This window comes from Cololabis saira, chromosome 10 (assembly GCF_033807715.1).
Source record: "Cololabis saira isolate AMF1-May2022 chromosome 10, fColSai1.1, whole genome shotgun sequence".
In the NCBI taxonomy this organism is placed as follows: Eukaryota; Metazoa; Chordata; class Actinopteri; order Beloniformes; family Belonidae; genus Cololabis; species Cololabis saira.
In genome coordinates, this window is record NC_084596.1 from 16,665,035 (window position 1) to 16,691,391 (window position 26,357).

The window sequence follows — 26,357 nt, forward strand, 5'->3', positions numbered from 1 at the left end:
TTTTTTTTTGTATAGATGTCTTTATTGAGGGCATTAAAAAAAAGATAAGATTTACAATAACAACATAATTATCAATATTTTCCCCCCTTTTTTTACTTTTCATAACATTAATTAAACCAAAATAAATTATTATTATTAATAATAATAATAATAATAAAAGTAAATAAAAATTTTAAAAAAAACAACACACCCTCTCCCCTTCCCTCCCTCATATGGTCAATAGATTACATCATTCAAAATAAGATAAGATAAGATAAGATAAACCTTTAATAGTCCCACAGAGGGGAAATTTGCAGTTTACAGCAGCAAAGGGGATAGTGCAAAAACAAGAGGCATCAATAGAAAAATAACACAGTAATAATAATAACACACTATAAACAGTAAACTGGTATACAATAATAATAATAATAAGAAGAAAGATAAATAATAAGAAATACTAGTATATAAAAAGATAACAGACGGAAAATCATTTAACATATGTCATTTAACATATGTCATATCAATACTAGAACAAAAATGAATAATAAATTAATGAAGGGATTAATTAATAAGAGATTCTGAGTCTGAGATTACCTTTATGATTTGACACTATACAAATAAATTGAATTGAATTGAATTGAATTAAGGCTGATTTATGCTTCTGCGTTACGCCTACGGCGTATGGTGCGCGTCGCCGCGTACCCTACGCCGTAGTCTACGCCGTAGCTTCAGGCTTCAGACTGACGTGGCCGGCCAATCACGTTGGGTCCCGCCCCCTGACGTGACGGGCGCAGGTGATTGGTGGCTCCCGTCGTCCAATCAGAGCGCGTCTCTCACAGCAAAGTTGTTAACCCCCAACAGTAGCACTTTGCTGCCCAGCTCTCTACTTTCAACCTCCCGCAACATCTCCTCGAAATACGGACAAATTACCTCTTTGACGAGGTGGATTTACACAATTCTCCCTCTTTTCTGGAGCCTACTAGAGCCCGCAGCTGCTGGACGACAATGGTGTTGTAGTTGCTCCCTCTGTGCTTTAGCTGCGTCGTGTTGCCACTCGCGTTTTTTTTTTTTTTTTCCTCTCTTTCCTCCTTCCTAACTTTTAACTCACTAAAATGTTGCCCATCTCAATCGAAAGCTCCGATGACGAGATGATCGACTTGGTGAGTATTTTTTATTTTTTTTATTTGGCCAACTTGAATCGATGGTCGCCTAAAAAAAAGAAAAGAAAGAAAGAAGGGGGGTGGGGGGGCATCGTGATTAGTGTTTTCTGGCATCAGATGATTTCATACACGCAATCAAATTCCTGGCTGCTCAGCTGGATTGCGATTCCCTAAAAAAGACACAAGTTCACACTCACTTTGACAGCTCTGGAAGGAAACAGCCTTTTGTTGTGGAAATAAATCATCAAAACAAAAAATAGAATTAACTAGTTTCCACATACATGGGGAAATAACTGTGATCTGGTTATATTTTCAGGAGGAAAATGACAGTAATACCCACTAAAAACTATTTTTTTGTATGATTTCCTCCAAAGAGTTTACAAATGTAACATTGTTGGATCATATGCTTTGGGTGTGTGGCTAAACAGTGCCAAGCTGCTCCTGTGGTCTGCTGGGGAAGTGCTTGGCCTGGCCTGGCTTGGCCTGGATCACTCACTGCATCTCTCATATGTCCCTGTGTTACCAAAATACACACGCTCCTGAAACCCCCAACCAGGAGGACACCAAGAAGTGACACTGTTTTGTCTTGTCTGTAAAGATGAAGCCTGGAAAATAGCAGCCTCCTGAACTGCTTTCATTGTTGTTAATCATTTAGAAAAAGTCGTTTTCATACACGCAATCAAATTCCTGGAACCGATTCCCGGCTAAAAAAGACAAGTTTTCACTCACTTTTACAGCTCTCAAAGGAAACACGCTTTTGTTGTGAAAATAAATCGTATTTCGGTTTCAAGACAAAAAGATAATCAACTAGTTTCCACATACATGGGGAAATAACTGTGATCTGGTTATATTTTCAGGAGGAAAATGACTAATACCCACTAAAAAGTCATTTTTTTTTGGTATGATTTCCTCCAAAGAGTTTACAAATGTAACATTGTTGGATCATATGCTTTGGGTGTGTGGCTAAACAGTGCCAAGCTGCTCCTGTGGTCTGCTGGGGAAGTGCTTGGCCTGGCCTGGCCTGGCCTGGATCACTCACTGCATCTCTCATATGTCCCCGTGTTACCGAAATACACACGCTCCTGAAACCCCCAACCAGGAGGACACCAAGAAGTGACACTGTTTTGTCTTGTCTGTCTTGGAAAATAGCAGCCTCCTGAACTGCTTTCATTGTTGTTAATCATTTAGAAAAGGGCCTCATTGGGATACCAGATGGATAAGATTGACCACATCTCATCACCTGGTAAAGCTGTGAAACCCAACAGTACAATAAGTAATGTTTCCCGTTCTTTCCTGTGGTGGTCTGAACTCTTTGCCTACTGTGGGACAAACCCCACCCACATGGCTCTTTTGTATGTTAGCTCAAACTATGAAGTATGGAAATCTGTCATCAGTCCACATCAGGATCTGTGATTTTTCTAGGTTTATAGATTTCACAAGGATCTAATACTTTACCCATGTTACTGTACCTTTTTGTGAAATCACTGGGCAGTACTTTAACTCATTCACATCTTATTTCCAGATAGCTGAAATAAGCATGTTGATTCATGTGGTGCAGAAATGCTTTTCGTGCACATTTTGAATATCTATAACCACATGGTAAGAGGCTAAACAGTTATATAGCACAAATGCCTTTCAGTGAAAAATTAAATCAGCTCGTTGACCAAAAAAGGCCACCTAGACAAGTTAAAAAAAACTATCTGAGAAGTGGCTCAGAACAAAAGGGGAAACTGGATGACAAATAAGGCAGAACATCATGACATGACATCACATCGCTGAACTGAAGCTCCTAAAATGCTTGCTGATCCAGTATAAACTAAAATAAATCATTGACAGCTTCATGCAGCAGGAGGGCATTAAGGGCTGCTGTAGTGAAATCTTTAATACACAAAATGGTGCACGGGCCTGAAGAAACGGCTCCATGGAAGAATGTCACCCTCCCTGATCGACACTCCTTCAAGCATTTGCGTTGTCCAGGATGAATTTCTGCAGAAGAACCATGATGGCCTGACGCAGAAGCCAAGTGAAACATAGTTATTTCTAAAGAGTATTTGTCCGTTTATGCAACCAGCTGTTTTACAGTGGTGGTACCATTGTCCAGTACGATGACATTCCAAGTCACACAGCTGAAATGGTTGAAAAACAATGAAGCTGAATGCTTGGATTGCCCCCCTTCAGCCACCTGATCTCAACATCATCAGTCATGGTGTGTTTTTCAGAAAGCGAGTAATGAGCCGTTTCTCCCTGCCACCCTCGCAGAATGAGCTGTAGCAGGTTCTGCTTGACAATTGGATAGATATTACCTGCAGCTGCTTAACATTTTAACTCCATTCCTCACCTTTTGCTTAACCAGCCATGCCAGTATAGCTCAGAAAAACTCTTGCATAAAATGCAACTGGTGCCTTTATTATTTACTGAAAACCAATGGCGTAGTGTGTGCTGTGAATGTTTGTACCGCCCACTGTAGAATCAAGAGGAACCAGACCAATTATTTGGCTCAAAGGCAGGAAATTGGGATGGCTGACCCGGCTAGTTATGGTTGCCAAAGTAGGATAAACTCAATATTCAAAAGAATTTGACACATTATTTCTATTTTTTTTTTTTTTCCACCTGGATATCAACCATCCTCTTCTGGTAAATCAGCTATTTACAAAACCCAAATAACTCTTTACAAGAAACCATGTCCACGGAGGAAGTAGCATGCAGAAATAGCATGTGATTGATGTATCAAACAATCACAGCCATATAAGTTGCTTCTGATGTTTCATTTCCTTCCTGCATTAAACTAAAAATGTGATATATTTTCAAAATAAAAGCCAACCTTCACTTCGAGCTAATTAATTGGATTAACCAACATGAACATATTTGATGTAAAGGAAAAAACTCTGTTCGATACTGCAAGCCTAAGTGCCCCCCGCCCCCCCTTTCCTCCACATTTGCTTTAAATTCAAATTTCACAATAAATGGCCAAGTATTCACAAGACGGACCAAAAAATGTCCCATTATGGCTGCTGCTAAAGAAAAGTAAAGATATAGGTCATTAGTTAAACCCCGGAGAGTTTGGAGAATCCTTTTCCACGTTGGTTCTCACAATTACATGTATCAACAAGTGATCGTCTTTTGTGCTTGAGGTGCATTTTCATAGGTGGAAATGCCCCAAGGTGGTACCTGGGTAAAGCACTGGCAAATGTTGGTAGTATTAACTATTAAATGGAAAGGAATTGGTGAAAACTGGTTATGCCTTAACCAATCATAAGGCAATAACATTGTGTGACAGATAAAGTCAAGACGGCAGGAAGTTGGATTTATTAAACAAGGATGTCTTACAAAATTTGGACAGGGAGAAGGAATTTGTGTTACATCAGTTTCTTTGATGGTACCCACAAACAAAACCAGGTGTGGTTGTTTGAGGGTTAAACCAGGCGCTCCTGACAATTATGATCAGGTGGCAGGCAAATGTTTTATTCCTGCTCCACCCTGGTGAGCCACTCTTAAACCTCCCTTTAACTCACAAGTGCAAATTAAGCGTGTGTGTATGTATGTATGTATGTATGTATGTATGTATGTATGTATGTATGTATGTATGTATGTATGTATGTATGTATGTATATATAAATAATACTAAAGTAGAGTGTAAATGTAAATACTAAATGTCTATTTAAAATTTTCTTGCAGGTAATGATGCCCCAGTCTGTGGATTTAATGTTGAAAAGAAGAGCTCAGCATCTCTGGCTGGACCCCGGATAAACTCAGAAGCAGGTAGGATGGTTTAATACTTGTTAATGGTTCTGTTAACGGGGTGGTTGTGTGTGACAGACCAAGCACAGGCCCCCTGAATCAATTCTCTCAATAAGCTGATATCAAAATGCCATGGAAGTGCTGCAGTTTTAGCCAATTTGAGCTGCCTGCACTGAACAAAATATACTCTTCATAGTGTTGTGATATTTTTTTATATATATATATATATATATATATATATATATATATATATCAATATCCTGTTCTTACATGTTGGTTAATTTGCATGTCAGAGCAGTAGGAGGCAGCATTGTGCACACAGGGAAGCATTTCAAGTGGAATAAACATTGTCCCTGTGTAGCATCATGGCTGAGCAGATGAGGTTCATTAGATCTGATACAACATGAGTTACCTCTTTGGTATTTAAGGCGTTGCTTTTGAAGATTCTTCCTCTTCCAGGTTTCTGTTAAAGCAGCTAAACAAACAAAAGACGTCGACCATAATTTTGCTTAATACTATGTGTATTCCCCCCTTTTTTTTTTTAATAAATACTTTTACTGATATCAGGGAAATGCAAGTTAAATGTTTTAAGACATTTAGGGTCGTCATACTACATTATCATTAAAATAAAATGGTTTTGGAAATATAAAAAACCATTACAAATTTTTATCATTTTGGGAAAATAAACATGGGCAGTTTTCAGTGTAATTGATATGTATATGAATATGTATCAAAATAAGTTATTTTTAAGTTCTACAAATTAAACATTTTGAGCTTGTCTGACTATTTTTGTTCCCGTTCAGTCAAGTGTCTAAATATTGGTTTAAATATGAATTTGGGTTATTTATTCACACTAATTTAAATTGGTACATTATTTTTTTCAATGTTTCTTTGTGTGTGTGTGTGTGTGTGTGTGTGTGTGTGTGTGTGTGTGTGTGTGTGTGTGTGTGTGTGTGTGTGTGTGTGTGTGTGTGTGTGTGTGTGTGTGTGTGTGTGTGTGTGTGTGTGTGTGTGTGTGTGTGTGTGTGTGTGTGTGTGTGTGTGTGTGTGTGCGCGCGAGAAAATGTCAATGTTTGGGTTATTTATTTACACTAATTAAAATTGGCGTGTTTTGGTTATTTTTTGGGGGGGTATTATTATGTTTTGGTTTATTTATTTATATATATATATATTTTTTCTTCCAATCCATCTTTTTGGGTTATTTATTTACACTGTTTTAAATTGGTGGTTTTTTTTTGTTTTCAATGTTTCTTTTTGAAAACATTGAAAAAATGTATATATATTATAGTTTTTTTTTATGTTTCTTTTTGGGTTATTTACACTAATTAAAATTGGCGTGTTTTGGTTATTTTTGGGGGGGTTATTTATTATGTTTTGTTTTTTTATCAAAAAAAAATTATATATATATATTTTTTTCCAATCTGTGTTTTTGGGTTATTTATTATTTACTGATTCAAATTGGCGTGTTTTGGTTATTTTTGGGGGGGTTATTTATTATGTTTTTTTTTAATAAATATTTTATATATATATATATATATATATATATATATATATATATATATATATATATATATATATATTTATTTATTTTTATTTAATTTTTTTCCAATCTGTCTTTTTGGGTTATTTATTTACACTGATTCAAATTGGTATGCTTTGGTTATTTTTTTTATTTTTTTTAAATGTTTTTTTTAATTTTTTTCTACTTTTTTTAATTTTTTATTTAATAATCTTTTAATTGAACCACTACACATCAACTTCAATAAAACATGTGTATGTGTGGAGTTACTTGGGCGAGAAATGCCCCCTTCCCCCCAGCCCGTCAACGCGCAAGCGCTCGGGAGCGTGCGGGAATGGTCGGCGCACCAACTCGGGGGTTGGACCGCTCAGAACGAAACACAGCAAAAGAGTTTTAAATGTCCGCCATGTTGTCCATGGCGCACTGAACCAGCGCCGGGGAGCGGAGCGTCGGAGAGAAACAGTCCGAGAGAGAGCGACCAAGACCCGGGCTCTTCACCCGGCCTCGCGGGCGACGCCCTAAACACCAGCGAACGTTAGAACAGAGACCAACCGCACAGAAACATCCATGAACGCGCCACTCGACACCGTTGTGAATATCAGGGCATCGGATAGATTTATATTTCATCTCGAGTTGTGAAAATATGAGTAAATTGTCGTTTCGGGCGCGGGCGCTGGACGCCTCCAAGCCGCTACCCGTCTTCCGCTGCGAGGATTTACCCGACCTGCACGAATATGCATCAATTAACCGCGCTGTGCCGCAGATGCCGACGGGGATGGAGAAAGAAGAGGAATCGGTATGCTTTGACTGTGTGAAAATGTTATTCGCGGCTTCATTTTTTTTTTTACATTTTCAGATGTGTTTTTTTTTTTTTTTTTTTTTTCTGCGCCAGCTTTCACAAAATGGCGGCCGATTTTCTCAGGAGAAACACGACGGATTTGTATCGTAAAACTGCTCCAACGCGGGATTTGGATGGTTGTTTGGGGGCAATGGGAATTCATTGGGTCTGTTTTGGACGAAATAGCTCGGTTTGACCGGCATATTTACGCGTGAGTTGGTTTTTCAGAGCACAAAGGAGTCATGTGACTAAAGAAAAGCCGACATTTTGTCTAGCCTGCGAGGATGTTGGCGTAGTGGCGGAGGAGCGCCGCCAGGGGGCGCCGGCGGCCGCCGGCTGCTGGACGAGATGTCAACACAGCTGCCATGCATTGGGGATTTCAATGATGTTACAGCTCTTCCAGTTTAGTCAGATTTGGGATGCAGTTTAGTTACCCTGTCAGAATCAGATTTATTGGCCAAGTAAGGTCAAACAAGACAGAGAATTAGACTTTTCGCTCACTGTATAGTAATATATATATATATATATATATATATATATATATATATATATATATCACACACACAATTAAAAACAAGTGAAAGGTGCAGCAGTATGAGGTAGATATTTAAAGGTGCACTGTTACAGCATATGATTGTGATTATTATTATGATTATTGCACAGTGATTGATTACTCGTGAGACCATGGGTGATGAAAGTTCATCAGAGCAACAGCTTGGGGGAAGAAACTGTCTCTGTGTCTGGAGGTTTTGGCGTAATGCTTCTGTTATCATGCAGCGGCTGCAACAATTTTTGGATTGATGCTTGTTTGAACTTTTGCTTTTTACAATTTCTCTATTTGTCAGTGGCTCATCGGAGGAATGAGGGGAATTATGTAGAAAGGATGTTAAAATCTTCACTTTAATGGTACTAAAACGCTCCAGTGTTTGTCATTTGATTGCAGTGATATGGAATTCTGGAAAAAGTTGATGTGCACCTTGCAGGTGGATTTCTTAGGTTGTCAGAAAGTGAGTTTTCATGGTTGATTTTCTACATGCTGGAAGAGACGTCAACACAGCTGCCATGCTTTGGGGAAATCATTTTTCGGGATCTTCTGATGAGCCTGTTTGTGCTCACAACATTCTTGTTGAGACAGGCCAACACAACCGGTTGCTGGTGTCACTTTATGTCCTGGGATAAATGTTACAGCTCTTACAGTTTGTTCATATTCGGGATGCAGTTTATTTGGTTACCACGTCAGAATCAGGTTTATCGGCCAAGTCAGGTCAAACAAGACAGGGCATTTGACTCCGGTTATTTTCGCTCACTGCACAGTAAATGGACAAATGACAGCTCTTATTAACATGTATACAATTTTAAAAGTGAAAGGTGCAGAAGTATGTGGTAGGCATGGTTATTGAAAGGTGCATTGTTACAGCATATTATTATTATTATTATGATTGCACAGTGATTGATTACTCTGAGTGATGAGAGTATCAGATCAACAGCTTGGGGGAAGAACTCCGAGTCTGGAGGTTTTGGTGTAATGCTTCTGTTTTCATGCAGCAGTTGCAACACTTTTTTTTTGATTGATGCTTGTTTGCTTTTTACATTTTTTCTGTCAGTGGCTCATCAGAGGAGTGAGGGGAATTATGTAGAAAGGATGTTAGGTTTTGTTGAAGTGATATGGGATTGTGGGAAACGTTGTTGTGCACCTTGCAGGTGGATTTTTTGGGTTGTCAGAAAGTAAATGAGTTTTCATGGTTGATTTCTAGATGCACCAGTGATTTAAGTCTTGCTTTTCAAAGTGTTCGTCCGTATACTGTTTGTAAACTAAAGCTAACTGAGATGAAATGTGTTCTCTTTTTCTGTTACTGTACTCCTGAATGAAATGCAATGCTCTTTACTAAAGACTTTAGTGGGTTTATCAAGTGGGAAACATCACTGAGGACCTGCGCTGGGAGGATACGTTTCAGTTCACTGCTGGCGTGTTGCTGGCTCGGTGTCAGGGGTTCAGTGTGTCAGATGGCACAGCGGGCTGGCAGACCCACAGCACGTGTCTCGCCGATGGAGATCAGGGCAGCAGGAACGGAGGGGTGGCTGTCACTTCAAAGTCTGCTCAGCTGGACTGCTTGATTATGCAAGGGTTATTATAAGAGTAAGCCATGGGCTGCTGCATGCCAGCCACTCAGTGTGTGGCACCGTGAGTATTTGTATCTTCTTATGTAGGTACGTCTCTGTTTGTACTCGTCATATTTATGATTTTGTAAGAGGCATATAGAGGTGTGGAAATTTGCTGAGAAGGGTGGGCTGGCTTCTCAGGCGTGCACTTGACCCACAAAGCAGAAATGCAACTCATTCTGAGAAGCGTTCTGGATGTGTTCAAGGAAACAATCGGTTTTGTATGTTTCACTTTCCACCACTTCAACCACACTCAGTGCTGAGTGGTCTACGTGGTGCGTATGCGGCGTCCTTGTCCTTCCTGGCTGATTACAAAGCTCTTCAGTGAGCTGCTCAACTCAGACCACAAAACAACTTGTAGATTCAAGTCATTCGCTGGGTGAGCCATAGTGAGAACAAGACAGTCCACTCACATCTCAGTTTGACATGTACGTCTTCAGGAAGTGTGTAACATGGCTGGACTGAAAAGCTTGGATTGCTGAAATTCCACCAGCACGTGCAGCGTGTTTGTTTTGGGTCAGGAACTTTCTCTTGTGTTTACGTTTGGTTGGAAGTGAGGTCAGTGTCTGCGGCTCCGGTGGGAACCCACAGGCATCTGTTGTCTTTGCTTCTTTGCCAGAGACGGTTCTTTCCCTCGCGCAGTCACTTTTTGGCGGGCCACCAGTTTCCCTTCCTGACCTTACTGGGTGGGAATGTGGGGCATGTCACCTGTCCAAAGTCTCTGCTGCTGGCAACTTGTGAAATTGAAAGCCGTCTATGTAAAACATTTCCCTCCTCTTCACCGTAACTGACAGTTTAACACGAGGGCACTGTTTGGAAGTTGACACCAACCTCCATGCGGGTCCCTGAATTCAACAGCAGGAGCCCGGCACACGTCCAGTCTGAGTCGCAGCCACTCAAACAGACCACTGAATTGAATGATTTATTTGGTCACTCACTCGTTTGTCACTAATTAGTCCCTTGAAACACATTAATTACTATGCAGTGCTGTGCACTTTCAATAATTGGTTCAAGGGAAAAAAGCCGCTATGGAGAGTTTTAGTTTTTTAGCTCCTACATAATTTGCAGAACTTTCTGCAGTCCTGCGTCAAAATGCCTGGCAAGTATTAGATTATTTTATGTACTTCTCAAAGCACACTTGCCCTTCCCACCTGCAGCCCAAGTTTAATATTTTCTTTTTTCTTTTTCCCCACTCGGCCCATGAAACAACTTTGCTAGAGTTGTGAATGAGAGCATTCCCTGCAGCTGTCCATCATGCTAAGTGGCATTTACAGTGTCTGGGACAGTAGCTGTCAAAAGAGGGGCTTGGGAAGCTTTGGCTTGCCCAGCAGACCTGACAGTGATCGATGTGGTCATTTAAGAAGCCTATTTACAGGCGTGTGTGTGTGAGTGAAAGAGGGGGGGTGGAAATAGGGAGACTGGGAGAATCGGCTAATGGTCTGTATTCTGACTCTTCGCCTCAATATGAGTATTTAATGTTGTGGAATTAACCTCTGGGTGAGTAAGTAAACAAATACGGTGCTTGGGAGGTGTGTGCGTGTCATGCACGCATGCTTTATGAAATTTTAGTTCATTGTGGAAAGCCCCTAAGGATGCTGACAGGGTATTCGCTGAGGGAATGATTCAGTGAGCCGAAAGGGACTATGAAGGTTATGCAAGGTCAGAAGCTAACGAGGTGTTTCAGCGCCACAGAAACATTACACATAAGAATTTGAGTGCGGTATGTGTACTCTCTAAGGAAGATGAAATCAGAAAGTTAATTCTTAGAGGCTTCTGCAGCTAAGGAAATAGCTTCAGCTGCGAGTCACAAGACCAAGTGGAACGGTGAATTAAAAAACGTTTGCCCAAAATCACACTTGCACTTCTGCTCCTCCCCCCCCCCATAATTTTATAGGTTGAATCTGTTCAAATGCAGATGTTTTTGTCATTACTTTGCCTTTTCTACAATTATGAATATATAATTATGTATTCCTGTTCAGTTCTGTCATTTGAATTAAATCAAAAATCTCACCTATCTGCCAATATAATTGCCAATACTTGCTGACACAGGTTAATTAGATCAGTTTCTGAGAAATCCATATATAAGAGATAAGATAAGATATTCCTTTATTAGTCCCACAGCGGGGAAATTGGCAGTGTAAAGCAGCAAAGGGGATAGTGCAAAACAAGAGGCATCAATAGAAATAATAATACAGTAATATATCAGAGTATGACACACAGTACTGGTATATACAATAATAATAATAAAAGAATACTGGTATGTAAAATAACAGACGGATATGTTTTACCCCCTCAATCATTACACAATGATTGGGAAGTTGCTGGCAAGCACATCTTGGACGTTGTTCACAGTTGAGATCCGCAAATAAAGCAGCAATTTGTACAGTACATTCGGTAAAAATAACTAGTGGAGGAACAACCGAAACATTGGAAAAACAAAGTACTCCAGTCATTAATGCACCATCACCTGAACAGACCAAATGTTACGATGCAAACAAAGGCTGACGCTAAAAATAAATGAAGTGCACAGCCAACTGCCTCTCCTGGCTTTATTCATGTGTATGGTTGATTAGAGGTATAAGAAAATTAATATACACATCAGTGTTACAGAATTGCTGCTGATTTGTTTACATTTTGCAGTTTGAGTTTGTCAGTGAATCATTAAGAGCTTGTGGAACAGTAGAGGTTTTCCTGAGTGGAAGATGAAGTTTGGTGTCTTTAGGGTTCAATGGGATGAGAACAATCTTCAGTGTCGAAACATGAACGCATTGTAAGTTATCTGGTTTTTCTTCCCGTCAGAAAATCTGTTAGGCTTACTGGAAGATGGATAGAAGCTGTGCATTTCACTGATTTTAACGGTGCATGCAGTGATCATTCCTCATGTTCCCGCTTCCTCCTGCCATTATGAGGCGTCAGGGGTATTAATTGAGACCGAATCCATTGACTTGAAGCACTAAGTAGTCGTACTGGATTGATAATAGGAATCCTCACTTGTAGCTCAGGAAATGACGGCTCACCAGACGCATGCTGCTGCTCAGAAGTTGCATTAACTTGTTTTCCCAGGTTTTCAGAATGACTTGAGCTTTTGTTTTGAGAGAAGAGTTGATGCTTTTGTTCTTAACAAATGCACAAGAAGGTCTCTTAAATTGAAAAGTGTCAAAGTATTTCACTTTTTAACTTGGGGGCTGATAGACGGCCATAAGGAGCATGAGCTGTTCGGGAATCAGGATGGATGAAATAAAGGTATTATGTATTTGAAATCACCTGGAAGGAGCCACCCAAGTTGCTCTGTTTTTAAAACCAAAGAAAACAAAAATTGTGTGAAAAAACAGTTAAGGTTAGTGTGTTGTCTTCCCACCAAGAAATATGGTGCAAGACAAGAAAGAAAACATAAGTAGCACGAAAATACAAGTAAAACATTAACTATTGTTAAAGTTGGTGATTACTGGAATCAGACAGGAGCAACAAGGACACAAGGCTGTAATCTTTGCACATAGTCTCGGGAAATACCACATGCATGACTTGACAAACTTAAGTCATTTGCCCTCTGGCCTTTAATAATAGCTCACTGGGTCATTCATTCATGTATTTATTTATTTATTTATTGGGGGAGAAATAAATGTAATTCATTAATGAACAAAAATAAACCCTGGCTGTTACAACTTGTGGATTTATCTGCACTGCCTAAAGTAGGAGCCGTCACACTCAAAGGGGTTTTTGAAATGTGATAAATTGGTGCAGTCTTCTAATTTTTTTTTATTTTCAACTTATTTACACAATCGTCAGCTGATGAGTCAGAAAAATCACATTTTTAATAAATTAGTAGACATAAAAGAAGTTTAAAACCTTCTTTAGGAATCCTGAAGTAATTTGACTGTGTACATTTATCAAACCAAACATCTTTTAGCCTTTTTATTAAGGAAGTGTTTTGCTTTTTTTTCCACTTTATTCAATCATTGCTTTTCTCAGCAGCTGTCAGATTTCAGGGGTCAGAGGTTTAAGCCCCGATTCAGGTAGTTGCTCATTCCATTTGTGGCGTGTCTTGAGATTGTGGTTAACGGTGAGCAGAAAATGGACAGTAAAGGTCAGTGTATGTGGAAAAAGAGCCAGTGATATGCAGGGTTTTGGGGTATTTTGGTTTCACCTGCATAACAAATTTGACAGCAGGTGCCAAAGTAAAAATCAAGGAGATGTTTAGTATTAAACTTGATGTTTAGTATTAAACTGAGTAGATGGCGTTTTGGGGTGGATGTGAAATAAAGTTCACTGCGTGTTTTCTATACTAGCTACTTCATGATTAACTTAGGTTTTCCAACTGTCAAAACAATTTTCCTAACAGCTTCCCCTTTTTACGTTAATGAGTGAAACACATTGAAACTCATTGAAACTCATTAACTCACCATTGTATCAATAACACCCCCATCCTGGTCGTCTCACTGTCTAAAGGAAAACAGAAGTCTCTCGAGAACCTCTGTACATGATTTGCAGGATGTTGCCTTCTTAACAAACTGCCTGCCGGTGGCTCGATGCCCAGTTTAGACTGAACGCTCCGCTGCTTCGTCTGGGAATGTTTTTGAGAAACAGCCTCTACCTGTACACCTAGTAATCTGGTTAGTCAGCCTTTCAGCCTGTCATCACTGCAACATATTCCCTGTTGGCACGCTTGGCAGGCGGCAAGAATGAGTTAGAATACATAAAGCTAAATGACAATATTTGGCAGCCAGAAAATAAGCAAGAGTAAAGATTCTAACCGTGTTTGTGCAGAAGAGATGAAGAAGGTTCAGGTTGTGTTTTCATCCAGGGCATGATTGCATTTACTTCAGCACCATCCAAAATTGCTGCTTTGAAAAGCATGACTGCCTGGCTGGCGCTGCTTGATTTCAATAACCGTCAGGTTGTTCTTTTGGCTGTGTTGAAGGGTAGTTGGGGAGTTTGATCACTGAAAGACGGTTGATTTTCAAGTTCTGTTTTTTTTTTTTTTTTTTGTCTGTCCTGGGGATCAGAATCTCTTTAAGCCTGTCTGTTTGCACATCACGTTTTAAGTATGCAGTGTGTAATTAAAAAGAAAATATTAAACATTAGGGCAAATGCTTTGGTTTACCCTGAAAGTTAAAGGTTGAACCTTTTTTTTAAAATGGGTTTTAATTTCTTCAGAGGCTAAAAGGAAAGATTTAGATTTTTCTTTTTTTTTTTTGGTTTTGTTTGATGTCAGTAAATGAAGATGGTAGATTTAATCTATTGCTCACACAAAAATCATGGCATAAAAGTGCACGAGTGACCCTTTGAAATGCACACAAGTACTTGTTTGATGCGTGCTGGGCAGCATAAACACAAGGGGTGATTAAGCCTCCCTGATGCTTGAAGTTGAGTTGCATAGAAGAGTTATTACGTAGTGCTGCGTAACATGACGTCCTCAGTGTTTGTTTGGTCTCACCGTTGGCTGCGTGCAGAAAATGGAGCAGGTGCTGGATCCATGCTACCCTGACTAGCAGAGTTTGTGGAGGGGCTTCCTGCACAAATCTAAATACAATCAGTCCAGTCTGTGCCACTCCTGCTGTTGTGTTCGTTAACCGCATAGAAAGTCCTCCTGAAGTTCAATTTGTTAATGTCCCCAGTTTCATCTTGCAAAGCACCAGTGTCATTTTGGTTGTCAATTGCATGGTATGATTCCTTTAGTATGTCGATTTTTATGACGTCCTCCGCTTTAAGATGAGAACCTCGTGGACCAACTCATGCTCTTATCGATAAATCCCATATAAACCTATTTACATCAGCGCAGATGCATGTAGGGCTGGGCGATATTCACCAAAAGTCATATCTCGATATTTTCTAGCTGAATGGCGATACTCGATATATATCGATATTTTTTCTGTGCCTTAATTGGGGTTTCCCCCAAAGCATTATAGCATAGCATCTCTGTTAGCTTCATGTTTTTCTGAGGCAAACCCTTAAAAAAACAGTTCAGTTTTAATACAAAGCCTCGTGCCAAATGTCACACAGGTTCCTTTATTAACAGAGGTCTGCACAATATCAAAATGTATAAAACAAACTAAATAAAAATAAACTGCCTGCATATATAGAATAAAAATGCTTCTTGAATAAAATAAAACAAATATCCCTTTCCTGCATAACAATTAAATTAAAATACACTGTGCAATTAATACAATGTAGACAGTAACAGGCAGACTTTTCCACTGAGGTTGACAGTTGTGCAAATAACAAAACATTTGTGCAAATCTCAAATAAAACATTCAAGTCAATTTGTCACAAAATAAGCTATATCAAAATCATAAAAAAAGCTATATCGATATAAACAATATTGTCTCGTACCATATCGTGTTTGAAAATATATCGATATATATTAAAATCTCGATATATCGCCCAGCCCTAGATGCATGTTTACATGACCTCTGGAGTCATAGACGTCCATTCAAACTTGGCCGAGAAGCATCATTTTTAAGATGTGTGGTGCAAGCTGCATCTAGTAATGCACAGCTAGCTCACAGTAGTTGGATTGCACAGTTCCCCTGTCTTTAGGGCTTCAGTTTTCTCACCTCCATTCGATCTCTCTTCTACAGGAACACCATCTCCAACGTGCCATCTCTGCGCAGCAGGTCTATGGTGAGAAGCGGGACAACATGGTCATCCCGGTCCCCGAAGCAGAGAGCAACATCACCTACTATGACTCCCTCTACCCTGGGGACTACAAGATGCCAAAGCAGCTAATTCACATACAGCGTAAGTGGCTTTTCTCGCATCATGTGCTGCAAAAACGAGACATGACGAAAGACTGGGGGCTTTAGTGGTTTTTACCACGCTCTTGTGTTCTCTGCAGTTATTTGAGGTGGTTTTAAGTCATTGGAGGCTGTTTTTTATCAGAATTTTTAGTAGCAATAAGAAACATTTTTCACAAGTCTGTTTTCTTTAATTTGATAACCACTTGAGAAGAGTTGCATTTCTTTAAAGGTTATATTGGTAGTAATAAGGCATTCAGGACTAAGGAATAAGATTTCCTAGTTACAGAAAGCTGGCGGCCACATCATGGATTACAAAATAATCTTGTTGGCTCACTCACTCATAGGTGGTGAATGAGTTTGCCGTTTCTGGCAGCTGCTTAATGGAAACGGGCTCGCGTCTGGTGTTTTGACTCAGTTGTTGTTTGTTTGTCAAGGTAAATGAGTCTGAGATTGCCTCGTTCTGTAATGTCAGAGGAAATGAGTTTGCTAAATTGCTTAGTTCAGTGACCATGTCTGTGTCGCAAGTGGTTGCCACGACTTGTTTCTCAAAGAAAAGCAATTTGCCGTACTCCAAACAGAGACCCGGCTATCTGTTGAAAGCTGAAATGACAAATGTTTGGTCACGTCAAAAGCTGTCAAACAAATTTCCCGGTTTTCTCAGAAGGCTTGACAGTTGAGATGTGTGAATAATTGGCTTTGGATAATTTTTGCTCAGTAAAACTTCAACATCAGAAAAGACAGTCAACTGAAATTCTTGAGATTTTTACATGATTGATGATTGTGATTCATGAGATGCAGGGATGCTGAATATGAATAAAAATCTAATTTCTAGATGCTAGTTGTATTTTGGTGGTGTTTTCGCTCTAAGACATACTGCTGCTGCTTTTAAACAAATGCTCCTGCCGGTGAGCTTCAGGCTATATTTCAGTCAGTAAACGACTGCTTTGATTTGAGTTGCTCTGACATGATTGAACATGACAGACTCAAACACCAAAGCCAGAGACAGAATAGGAAGCTGGAAATTAGTCAGGATTATGTTTGTGTATAAGTTGTGTATTTCAGCTGGGTTTTAGCCCACGTTAATGTGGTCTTCCTGTGACATCCTTGACACGTCAATTCAGCCTCATCGCCCAGATGAAGTTGTGGGGCAACTGAATCAGGGGTGGCGTTTCAGATGCGCCATGGTTATGGAAAGTTGCTGTTGTTGGAAATTAAAGATGATTTAGAATGACATTTGACTAACTAGCTGTGGGAAACGGAGGGGAAAAAAAATATATACCTGATTTAGGGCTGGGCGATTTTGGACAATAATAAAATCCCGATTTTTTTTTTTTCTCTGAAAATCCGATTTTCGATTTCGATTTTTTGGTAAAACTACAAAAGACAATGGAATAAATTGTTTCAAATATTTTATCTTTATTTTTAAAGAAAAATAGCAAACAAATTTCCCTATTGGGAATGAAGTGCAATTGAAAGATACTGTAAATCCTCCTTGAGTTTAGTAAAGTGACAACATTTACAATTTTCTTGAAAAAACAAAGATGACTAGACGAGCTCTGTCTGTAATGCAGCCAGCTGCAAAAAAGGAAAATCGATTTTCCGATTTTCCTTTTTTTAACATCGATTGTGATTAATAAATTCGATTTAGATTTAAAATCGATTAATCGCACAGCCCTAACCTGATTGCAACTATCTATATAGACGCACTACAACACCTGATACTCGGTATCTCGGCTCCAGTCATTGATTTGTCTGATCAGAAAGGGCAGAAGTTATGTAATCGAGGCTGGTCATTCCTATTCTGTTGTGACAGCTTCCAGTTGACTGAAGTCCAAAGAAATTTCATTCATTTGTTCATATAATTTTTTTCCTGGAGGAAAGGAGCTGGAGCATGTTGGGTTTTTTGTTATGCGTTTTTCTTTTCCCTGTATTGTGGCCCCCTCAGTGAAGGAGTGTCATCTAAATTGCAAATGTTTGAATCCCGCTGTGAAATATTTTCACTCTTCATTTGAACTCTCAAAAAAGAAAACAAACATAAGTTTGTGGGACTGAATGCGTTGTCTGCATTTCAATTTCAAGCATAGAAGAAGTGTGGAATACATAAACCAACTGAACTTTTTGTGACTTTTACCAGAAAACTATTAAACTTTTTGAGTGTTTGAGTGCTTGCGGGATCTTTCAGGCTGAGTTTTAATTGAAGGTGTGTTACTGTGCTTAAAACTTCCTTGATGCAATATGAATAGTTAGGAGGCATCAATAAATTCTGGCTGCATGGAACATCTAACGATGAGCTTTTGACCTGCGAATTTGCAACTTTTTGCATGTTTTGGATGTGTGACATGAAAGCAAACAGACGGGCACTGAAAGCATATTGAACGTGGATGCACTGATTGCTCGGCTGGTGACCCAAATCGACCGATTTTTCTGCCTGACCAACCGTGACAGTTTACCAGCACTGAGAGAAAAGACTTTTCTTCTTCCAGTCAATAAATATGTTTTGCAAATCGAAGACCCAGCAGTCACACTGGCGTTTAATCTGAGCAGAGAAAACTCAGTTAACAGTTACTAATTCATGATTGATGAGAATAAGTTGTGGGGCAACAATGACTGAAATGTTCCACATAAGAAGTCTAACCCTTAAATTCATGTCCCCCTACTGAGCGTGCCCAATGCTGCAACTCTGACAAAAGCTGAGAGGTAGAAAGTTTAAGCCTGCAGAGACAACCAGCTCTGTTGTGTTTCAGTGACATCTGCAGTGGGAGTTTAAAAAACGTGTAAAGTATTACAGAATCATTGAACTCCTGTCGCTGGATAAACTTAATTTTTTATAGTTGATAATGAAGTTTGAGAAGAGGAAAAAAAAAGATTAAAATGCATATATATGCTTTAAGTTTTACCAAACTTGGCATTAACCATTAATATAAATGCAGACAAGGGGAAAAAAGAAAGTTGAAATTTGAAACATCACTTGAACACCAAATACACAACCTTTACCGGGACCTTTTTAATCTTCTTATCTCTAATTTCAGACATTCAAACAGCTTGGTGTCCATGATGCGTCAAAGCTTGATGCATTGTTTTTGACAGTTGTCAAACTTAAGATATTTCTACTATTACTTTCTTTGTGAGATGTTTGCTCAATTCTCCATAGCCACTGAGTGGAAAAGGTTAAGTTTATACGATCCGTAAGAGTTTGAAGGTTTAACTTGATTCAAAAACGTACTAAATTATTTTGTTTGTGGTTGTCTTTCTTCAATAATCAGAATCGGCTACTCAAACCATGAAAGAAGTGGGTATTGATCAAGAAGATTGCAATTGTTGCCTTTCTAGTAGAGACGGTGGCTTTTTCAGAAATACTACTGGCAATTTAGCAATGGGAAAGTTTGACGATACATCATTATGATTGAATAAAAATGATTGAGTAGTACAAATAAGAACTATTCATCTTTTTTAAGCAAAAGTCTTTTTATAGTCCACTTTGATAATGGCATCAGGATCCAAATTGCCATATTAGCTCAATAACTGTTGAATGCAGTGTCTGTTTTCCGCAGCAGTCGAGTTAAATTTTTGATTCTGTCCCGCAGCTTTCAGCTTGGACACAGAACAACCAGACTATGACCTGGACTCAGACGATGAGGCCTTCGTCAACAAGCTGAAAAAGAGGTTGGAGATCAGCTACCTGCAGTTTGAGGAGATGATTGACCGGCTGGAGAAAGGCAGTGGACAACAGGTTAGTAATATGTTTCTTCCTCATGCTGTTCTCAAATACAGTCATGGAGAAAACGGTTGTTAAAACCTGAAATGGTAGGAACGCCTCCATAACAATTTACTATTTCGCTGATGTTTCCCACCCTTCAGCTTGTGAGTCTTCCTGAGGCGAAACTGCTGCTGAAAGAGGATGACGAGCTCATCAAGGAGGTCTTTGACTACTGGAGCCGTAAGAGGAAAAACAGCAAAGCCAACTCTCTCATCCCCACCGTCAAGCAGGAGAAACGAGATGGCTCCAGTACCAATGACCCCTACGTGGCCTTCCGACGGCGCACCGAGAAGATGCAAACACGGAAGGTTAGCAGCATCCCTCTTTGATTTGATCTGGAGTTCATATGCAATTTTTATCATTTTTAAGCTGTGTGTTTGGTTCAGGTTGATTTGTATGTCTGTTCTGAACAGAGGTGGACAGAGTACTCGACCCCAGTACTTGAGTAAGAGTACAAATACTACTGGTCAAAATTGAATCCGTTACAAGTAAAAGTAGCTCAGTCAAAATATTACTCGAGTAAGAGTAGAAAAGTACTTGCTTTTAAAGGTACTTAAGTATCCAAAAGTAAATGCTTTTAATTTACTTTAAGTAAGAGTAAGAGTAAATTTCTTATTTTCCACATCAGTAAATTACTATATTTTTTCTAAATTAATTTAAGGATCTTTTAACTCTTGTTTCTGAGAATTAACTCTTTGAAACCAGCTGCACTGATGTGCTGCTTTTAGAACAACAATGTTATATAAAACCTGAAGAAAAAAGAGCAGACCTGAAAGTAACGAGTACTTTTCAGCCTTCCTAGAAATTTACTCGAGTAAAAGTAAAAATATTTGTCTTGGAAATGTATTCAAGTAAGAGTAATAAGCACCAAAGAAATCTAATACTCAAGTAAAGTACAAATCCCCTGGATATGTACTTAAGTACAGTACTCAAGTAAATTTACTCCGTTACTGTCCACCACTGGTGCTGAACAAGACTTGCATGGGAGTTTCAGGGTGATTTTTGTTGAGCTTTCATGGATAGATTTAGAGGTTAAGAGATGCAATGGCATTCTGTTGTCTGAAATGTGTTGTTTTTTTTTTGTTTTTTTTTTAAACATGTTGCAGCTGGGCTCATTTGCCTAACTGTAAACATTGTCTATATCTTTGCTATGGTTGACAACAATCCTCATGCACCAGTGTTTCATTACATAAAGTGCATGATGATGATCTTCTGCACTCAACCATGCAGGTGAAGTCGCATCATGCTATTGAGTTTTTAGTGTTACTGGTTAACTGCATCGTGCACACTCCCTTCTCCCCCTTTGTCCCTCACTTGATGTCTGAAACTAGATTTTTCCCAGACTCCTCTATCCGCTCTTTATGAATCAGTTACAGCTGTCATGAAGGAACTATGCAGATGCTAACATTATTTATGTTGCGCAGTGGAGGTGGCCCCTGGTGAATCTGCATGTTTTGCTCGTCTGGGTTTACTGACGGCAGCTCTCCAACAGTTTTCTTGCTGGATTTTGTTGATGTATTTTAGAGCTCACAATATGAGTTGTATTTTACTTTTAAGCTCGGTCCAAACTGTCCTGTAACTTGCTGATTGATCTTGCATACTCCTTTAAATGTCTGGATACGTACTGGGGAAACTTTAATTTAAGAGATGAAAAGGCATTTTTCATTCTACAAAAATATCAGCTGAAGCTGTGTCCCTATGGTCTCTTTATTTATTTTATTTTTTTGTTGTTGAAAAGAGCTGCAGCACGTGTTCTCCTATATTATATAATCTCAGTATAGGAGGAGACCAGTGTAGTGGTGGTTACTTCTTTTTTGGCTCACTATTTTCTTAAAAATGTTAAACTTCTACTTATCACAGATAACATGCTTCATGAGTTTGTGGGATGTCTTCAAGACTAGCAAGGGATGTAGCTGCCACCAAGTGGTCATCTAAAGAATTTGGTCCGGATATGAACTTAACAATATTACAACACATTTGCCTTTCTACTGGCAGTTTGTTAAAGTCTCATTAAATTATGCAATATTTTATAATTTCTCCCTCTGTTCCATCAAACTGGATTTGAAATGAAATAATTAGGACACTAGTTTAAGAAAATCTGGAAAAATTAAAGAAATTAAGCCATTTTTGAAATGGTTTCCTCATTTTCAGTGAAGTAATGAACAACTAATTGATTAAAGTCTACGGTGGGATTTGTTGAACTAGGTTTGCTGTTCACGGGAACTCTCATGCTGAGTGTTTTTTTTTTTTTGTGAGTGAAGGAGATGGCATTGGGAATATTTGGCTAAAAGGATCAGACTGACGAGATTTGTGACTCCCAAAACTTTAGGAGTGGTCAATGAATTGTTTCCTACTGAAAAATAAAGTACTCGGACACTTAAAGGACCACTAACTAAAAATGTTATGACGGAAGAAAAACTCCTCAGAGTATAAATCGCCTTAACCCAGAGCTGCAGGCAGCAAGGGATTGTGGCTGCAGTAATTAGTGCCAGCACCTTCACGAATGAGAGAACTTCAGTGTTTTTGTTTTGTTTCTCCCCAGACTTCACTCCGTTAACTATTTGGATGCAATATCATGAAATATAATTATTTATTCTTAATAGTTTTGGTGCTGTAAAAATAAGTCATTAAAATAGCTGAATTGTTTCATCTTTGAACTATCTGATGCAAAGTTGATATCCATGAACTTTTCCAAAAAATCTACAATGTTTTGAAACATTTCAGTGCTTAGAAATCGATCTTGAACACGAGTCATTTTATTGTGATTGCCACGGTTGATGTATAATTATTGGGTGTTTTCTAGTATTGACTGGTTTTAAAACACTGCTAATGTTATTTTTCTTACGAACATTCAGAACCGTAAGAACGACGAGGCGTCCTATGAGAAGATGCTGAAGCTTCGCAGGGATCTGAGCCGAGCCGTCACCATCCTCGAAATGATCAAGAGGAGAGAGAAAAGCAAACGAGAGCTGCTGCACCTCACACTGGAGATCTTTGAGAAGAGGTAGGTCTGCGCTCAGGGCCGAACACAAAACGCTTCAGCACTGACATGGAACAAAGGTATTTTGATAGCAACGAAGGTTAAAGAGTGACTGCTAAAAGATTAAACTGTGATAAAAAAAGTTATCCTTCTGCAGAGGATGCTGTGCTTCAGGAAATGTTTCCTGCATTGATATGAAATTAAAATGATTCCGTTTTTATCTGAAAATCTACCTGGACTCGGAGTCAGGTCCTGCTCAAGTTTTTCTTCTTTTTTTTTTTTTTTTTTTTCCCCCCTCGCCACTGTTTGGCTTCAGTGTTTCTCGCCCAGTAGAGATTTTTACTTGCCAATGTTTCTTTTAGACACTATTTTGTATTGTAACAGATGCTAGTTAGATAAAATTGAGTTGACTAATGTATGTATTTTTACCTCACCCAGAAATGCCATGTCAGACTATGGTGGTGAAGTGATGGCAGAAGTTCTGGCTGAACGGGCGCTGGTGAGGCCACAGATCATTCCTCTTGTTCCTCTCACCAACCAATACCGGCACCAGGACCACATGGACCTCAAAGACTACAAGTCCAAGGTGAGAAATTGGAGTTTGGCACAGCTTTGGAGAAACTGTATGGAAGTCTTATGTTGAGCTCGTCCTTTGCAGCATGGAAGTTTTGGGGAATTTGGGTATTTGACCAATGCAAATGAGCTCTAGTCCTGCCAGAAGCAGCCTCTGCTTCTGTAGGAAATACTGATTGGATCAAAGTTAGAGACAGGAAGGGCTCAGTAACAGATTTCATAACGAGGAGGAGGTAGCTCCGAACACAAGTGGCAGAGATTTAAATCATGAACAGAAGATGCTCTGGACAGTCTTTGTTTTGAATGAAGGCCTTATTTTGTAATACTGATGGAATTAGTGGGAGACAAAGCTGTAATGTTTATATTTATATATTATACACTAGGAATGGGCGATATTTTACCGCTCACGATATACTGTCAAAAAAAATTCCCCACGGTAAGAATTTGTCATCTCCCGGTAAAAACGATAAATTCCCGTTGTTGATGTTTTTGTGTGAAGCTGATTTATGGTTCTGCGTGAAAGAAAGAGAGAAAGAGAGAAAGAAAGAAAGAGAGAAGGATGGATAAATCCCCGTTGATGATGCTTTTGTGTAACAAACATGGCGGATCTGAGAGCGAGGAGCTTGAGTCATTACAGTTTTGCAGTACAGGTGGACTCATTTAATTGGTTTTTATTAATTCAATTTAATTGGTGTAGTTTAGTAGCATTTAGTATTCTTTTAGAGCAGTGTTTTGGGGGCTCCGAAGACTGAATGTGGTGATAGATTTATAGTTAAAAAGTTGAATTGGTATTTTTTTTTAATCGTCATTTTTATCATTATCGGGATAAATGCCAGAAATTATCGTGATACATTTTTTAGTCCATACTGCCCATCCCTATTATACACACACGCACACACTGTTCACATGCAAAGTTATACTTTTATTATACACTTATTTGTCCATATGTTGGCCAAGTAGATGTACATGTAGAAATGTATCTTTAAGAAGTGACATTTTTTTAAATAAAGATGGGAAGTGGGAGGTAGAATGAGAGGATATTAATGTATCCTCTGTGGTACTAATAAAGTTTGTCTGCTCATTTAGCCCGAAAAGACTGAAATTCCTCGGCAGAAGAGGAAGTATGAGAAGAAACAGAAGGTGCTACCTTTGTCGTCGGGTGCACCCCATCATCCAGGTCCAGTCGCCTTCAACGCCAAGGACCTGAACCAGTACGACTTCCCCAGCTCAGATGACGAGCCCTACTCCCAGGTACAGCTACGTATGCCATTCAGGAGGTTTCCAGACTTTGTTCTTTGTTTCGTCTAAAACCAATGAAAGCCATTGTTTTTAACAACCCTAAGGCAACTTGGTCCAGACACGTTCATTTAGAACTGCAAAAAGACATGCTGGATATGAATCCTCTGCTCACGCAAACGTATCTCTTCACAGCTGCACTCAGGCTCTTCGGAAGCAGAGGAGGAGAACGACCCAGACGGTGCCTACGCTTTCCGGAGGAAGGCAGGCTGCCAGTACTACGCTGTAAGGATCATAAGCTTTTGGTGATCCAGTCATGACAGAGCACTTTACAGATTCTCTGTAATAAAATGACAGTAGCTTTAGTTGTGAGGTCAGGGAACCGATCATAATGCCTTACAGGGAACCAAAACATAAGTTAAACTAGAATTTCTTTAAAATCTTAAGCCAGTACTGAACTCAATTTTAGACTGGGGTGTTAAAGCTTGACTTAAAGGAGAAATTACTATCAGACTTCACACATGAAAGGTGTTTTATAGTGAGGGTGGAAGAGTTGACGTTCTGTTTGTGTGTCCAGGCTCGTCAAGAAAAGGTGGGTAGTTGGCCTTGGTGTGGTCCCTGGGAGGGCGGCTTGGCCGAAGCTCGCTTTCGCTACAGTCTGACCACGCTCACTGTGCCACGCCGATGCCTGGGTATGGCTCGAAGACGTGTGGGACGAGGCGGCAGGCAAGTGAACCCCCGTTTATTTAGTGAATTGTACTTGGTACTCTGAGGATACTTGGGTGAGTCCATACCTGTCAAGTTTTGGATTTAAAAATACGGGACATTTTCCGCCACCCGCTGTCCCACCAGCCTAACCGAGGACCAGTATCTTACATTTTAAGACAGATTTACGAGAAATCTAAAATAACTACCACTTACAAACTACAATTATGTGCTCAGAATCTGACAGGCCAACATTTGTTGACACTGAAATGCTGTGGACATTCCCATGTTTGTAATTCCTACAATACAGGGTTTCCGCTGGGTTTTAAAAAGTATTAAAAAGTGATAAATTAAAATTGCCAAATTTAAGGACATTAAAAGCGTTAAATTCACTGTCAGAGGTATTTTTTTTTTTTTAAATTGGTATTATTTTTTACCTTTTACATTTTAAGCTGTCTATTTTATTGTCATTCACAAAGTGAAATAAATGTGAAACATCTGGTCAACATCAATGAGTCTATAAATCTGTTCTGTATAGTGTTCTATAGTTCAAAATCTGTATTAATCTTAAAAGGTCTGTGATTAACACTTATTGTTGTGACAGTTTTTTTTTTAAATCTGAAGGTAGTGAAAAAGGTATTAAATTGGTATTAAATTTAACATAAGGATTGCTGTATAAACCCTGTAATAGAGCCTCAATGAAATCACAAAGGGGAATTAAAGCACACTTTTTTATTTAAAATATTTTCAGTTTATATACACATTGATTGTCTTCAAGTGAAACATTTACATTTTCTTTTAATTGGTCATTTTCAAACATGTGGCTCTCTGGCATTCACTGACTGACTATTACACAGTGCTGGTCCTGCTGACATCAGTCCTTTCCCCGTGAGAGACACTAAAATCTTACGCATCTTTCAGAACGAGTAACTGAGCCCCATCATGCTCTTCTTTAGGAAAGTAAATTCGGTTCTC

The 26,357-nt window shown here is 39.1% G+C and overlaps 1 protein-coding gene across 2 annotated transcripts in view; it reads left to right on the forward strand.

The window, feature by feature from the left end:
* The first annotated feature begins 842 nt into the window (after window positions 1–842).
* Window positions 843–26,357, forward strand: part of LOC133452486 (enhancer of polycomb homolog 1-like) — a 34,007-nt gene continuing 8,492 nt past the window's right edge. The window contains exons 1-10 of one of the 2 annotated variants that reach the window (XM_061731831.1): window positions 843–1,139; window positions 4,815–4,898; window positions 15,973–16,132; window positions 19,716–19,861; window positions 19,990–20,196; window positions 22,744–22,892; window positions 23,307–23,454; window positions 24,528–24,692; window positions 24,873–24,962; window positions 25,255–25,403. In XM_061731831.1, coding sequence (XP_061587815.1) covers window positions 16,033–16,132; window positions 19,716–19,861; window positions 19,990–20,196; window positions 22,744–22,892; window positions 23,307–23,454; window positions 24,528–24,692; window positions 24,873–24,962; window positions 25,255–25,403 — 1,154 coding nt within the window. In that variant the 5' untranslated portion in view covers window positions 843–1,139; window positions 4,815–4,898; window positions 15,973–16,032. Of the gene's footprint in view, window positions 1,140–4,814; window positions 4,899–6,772; window positions 7,193–15,972; window positions 16,133–19,715; window positions 19,862–19,989; window positions 20,197–22,743; window positions 22,893–23,306; window positions 23,455–24,527; window positions 24,693–24,872; window positions 24,963–25,254; window positions 25,404–26,357 lie in introns of those variants that run through there. The other variant, XM_061731830.1, reaches the window with a different exon arrangement.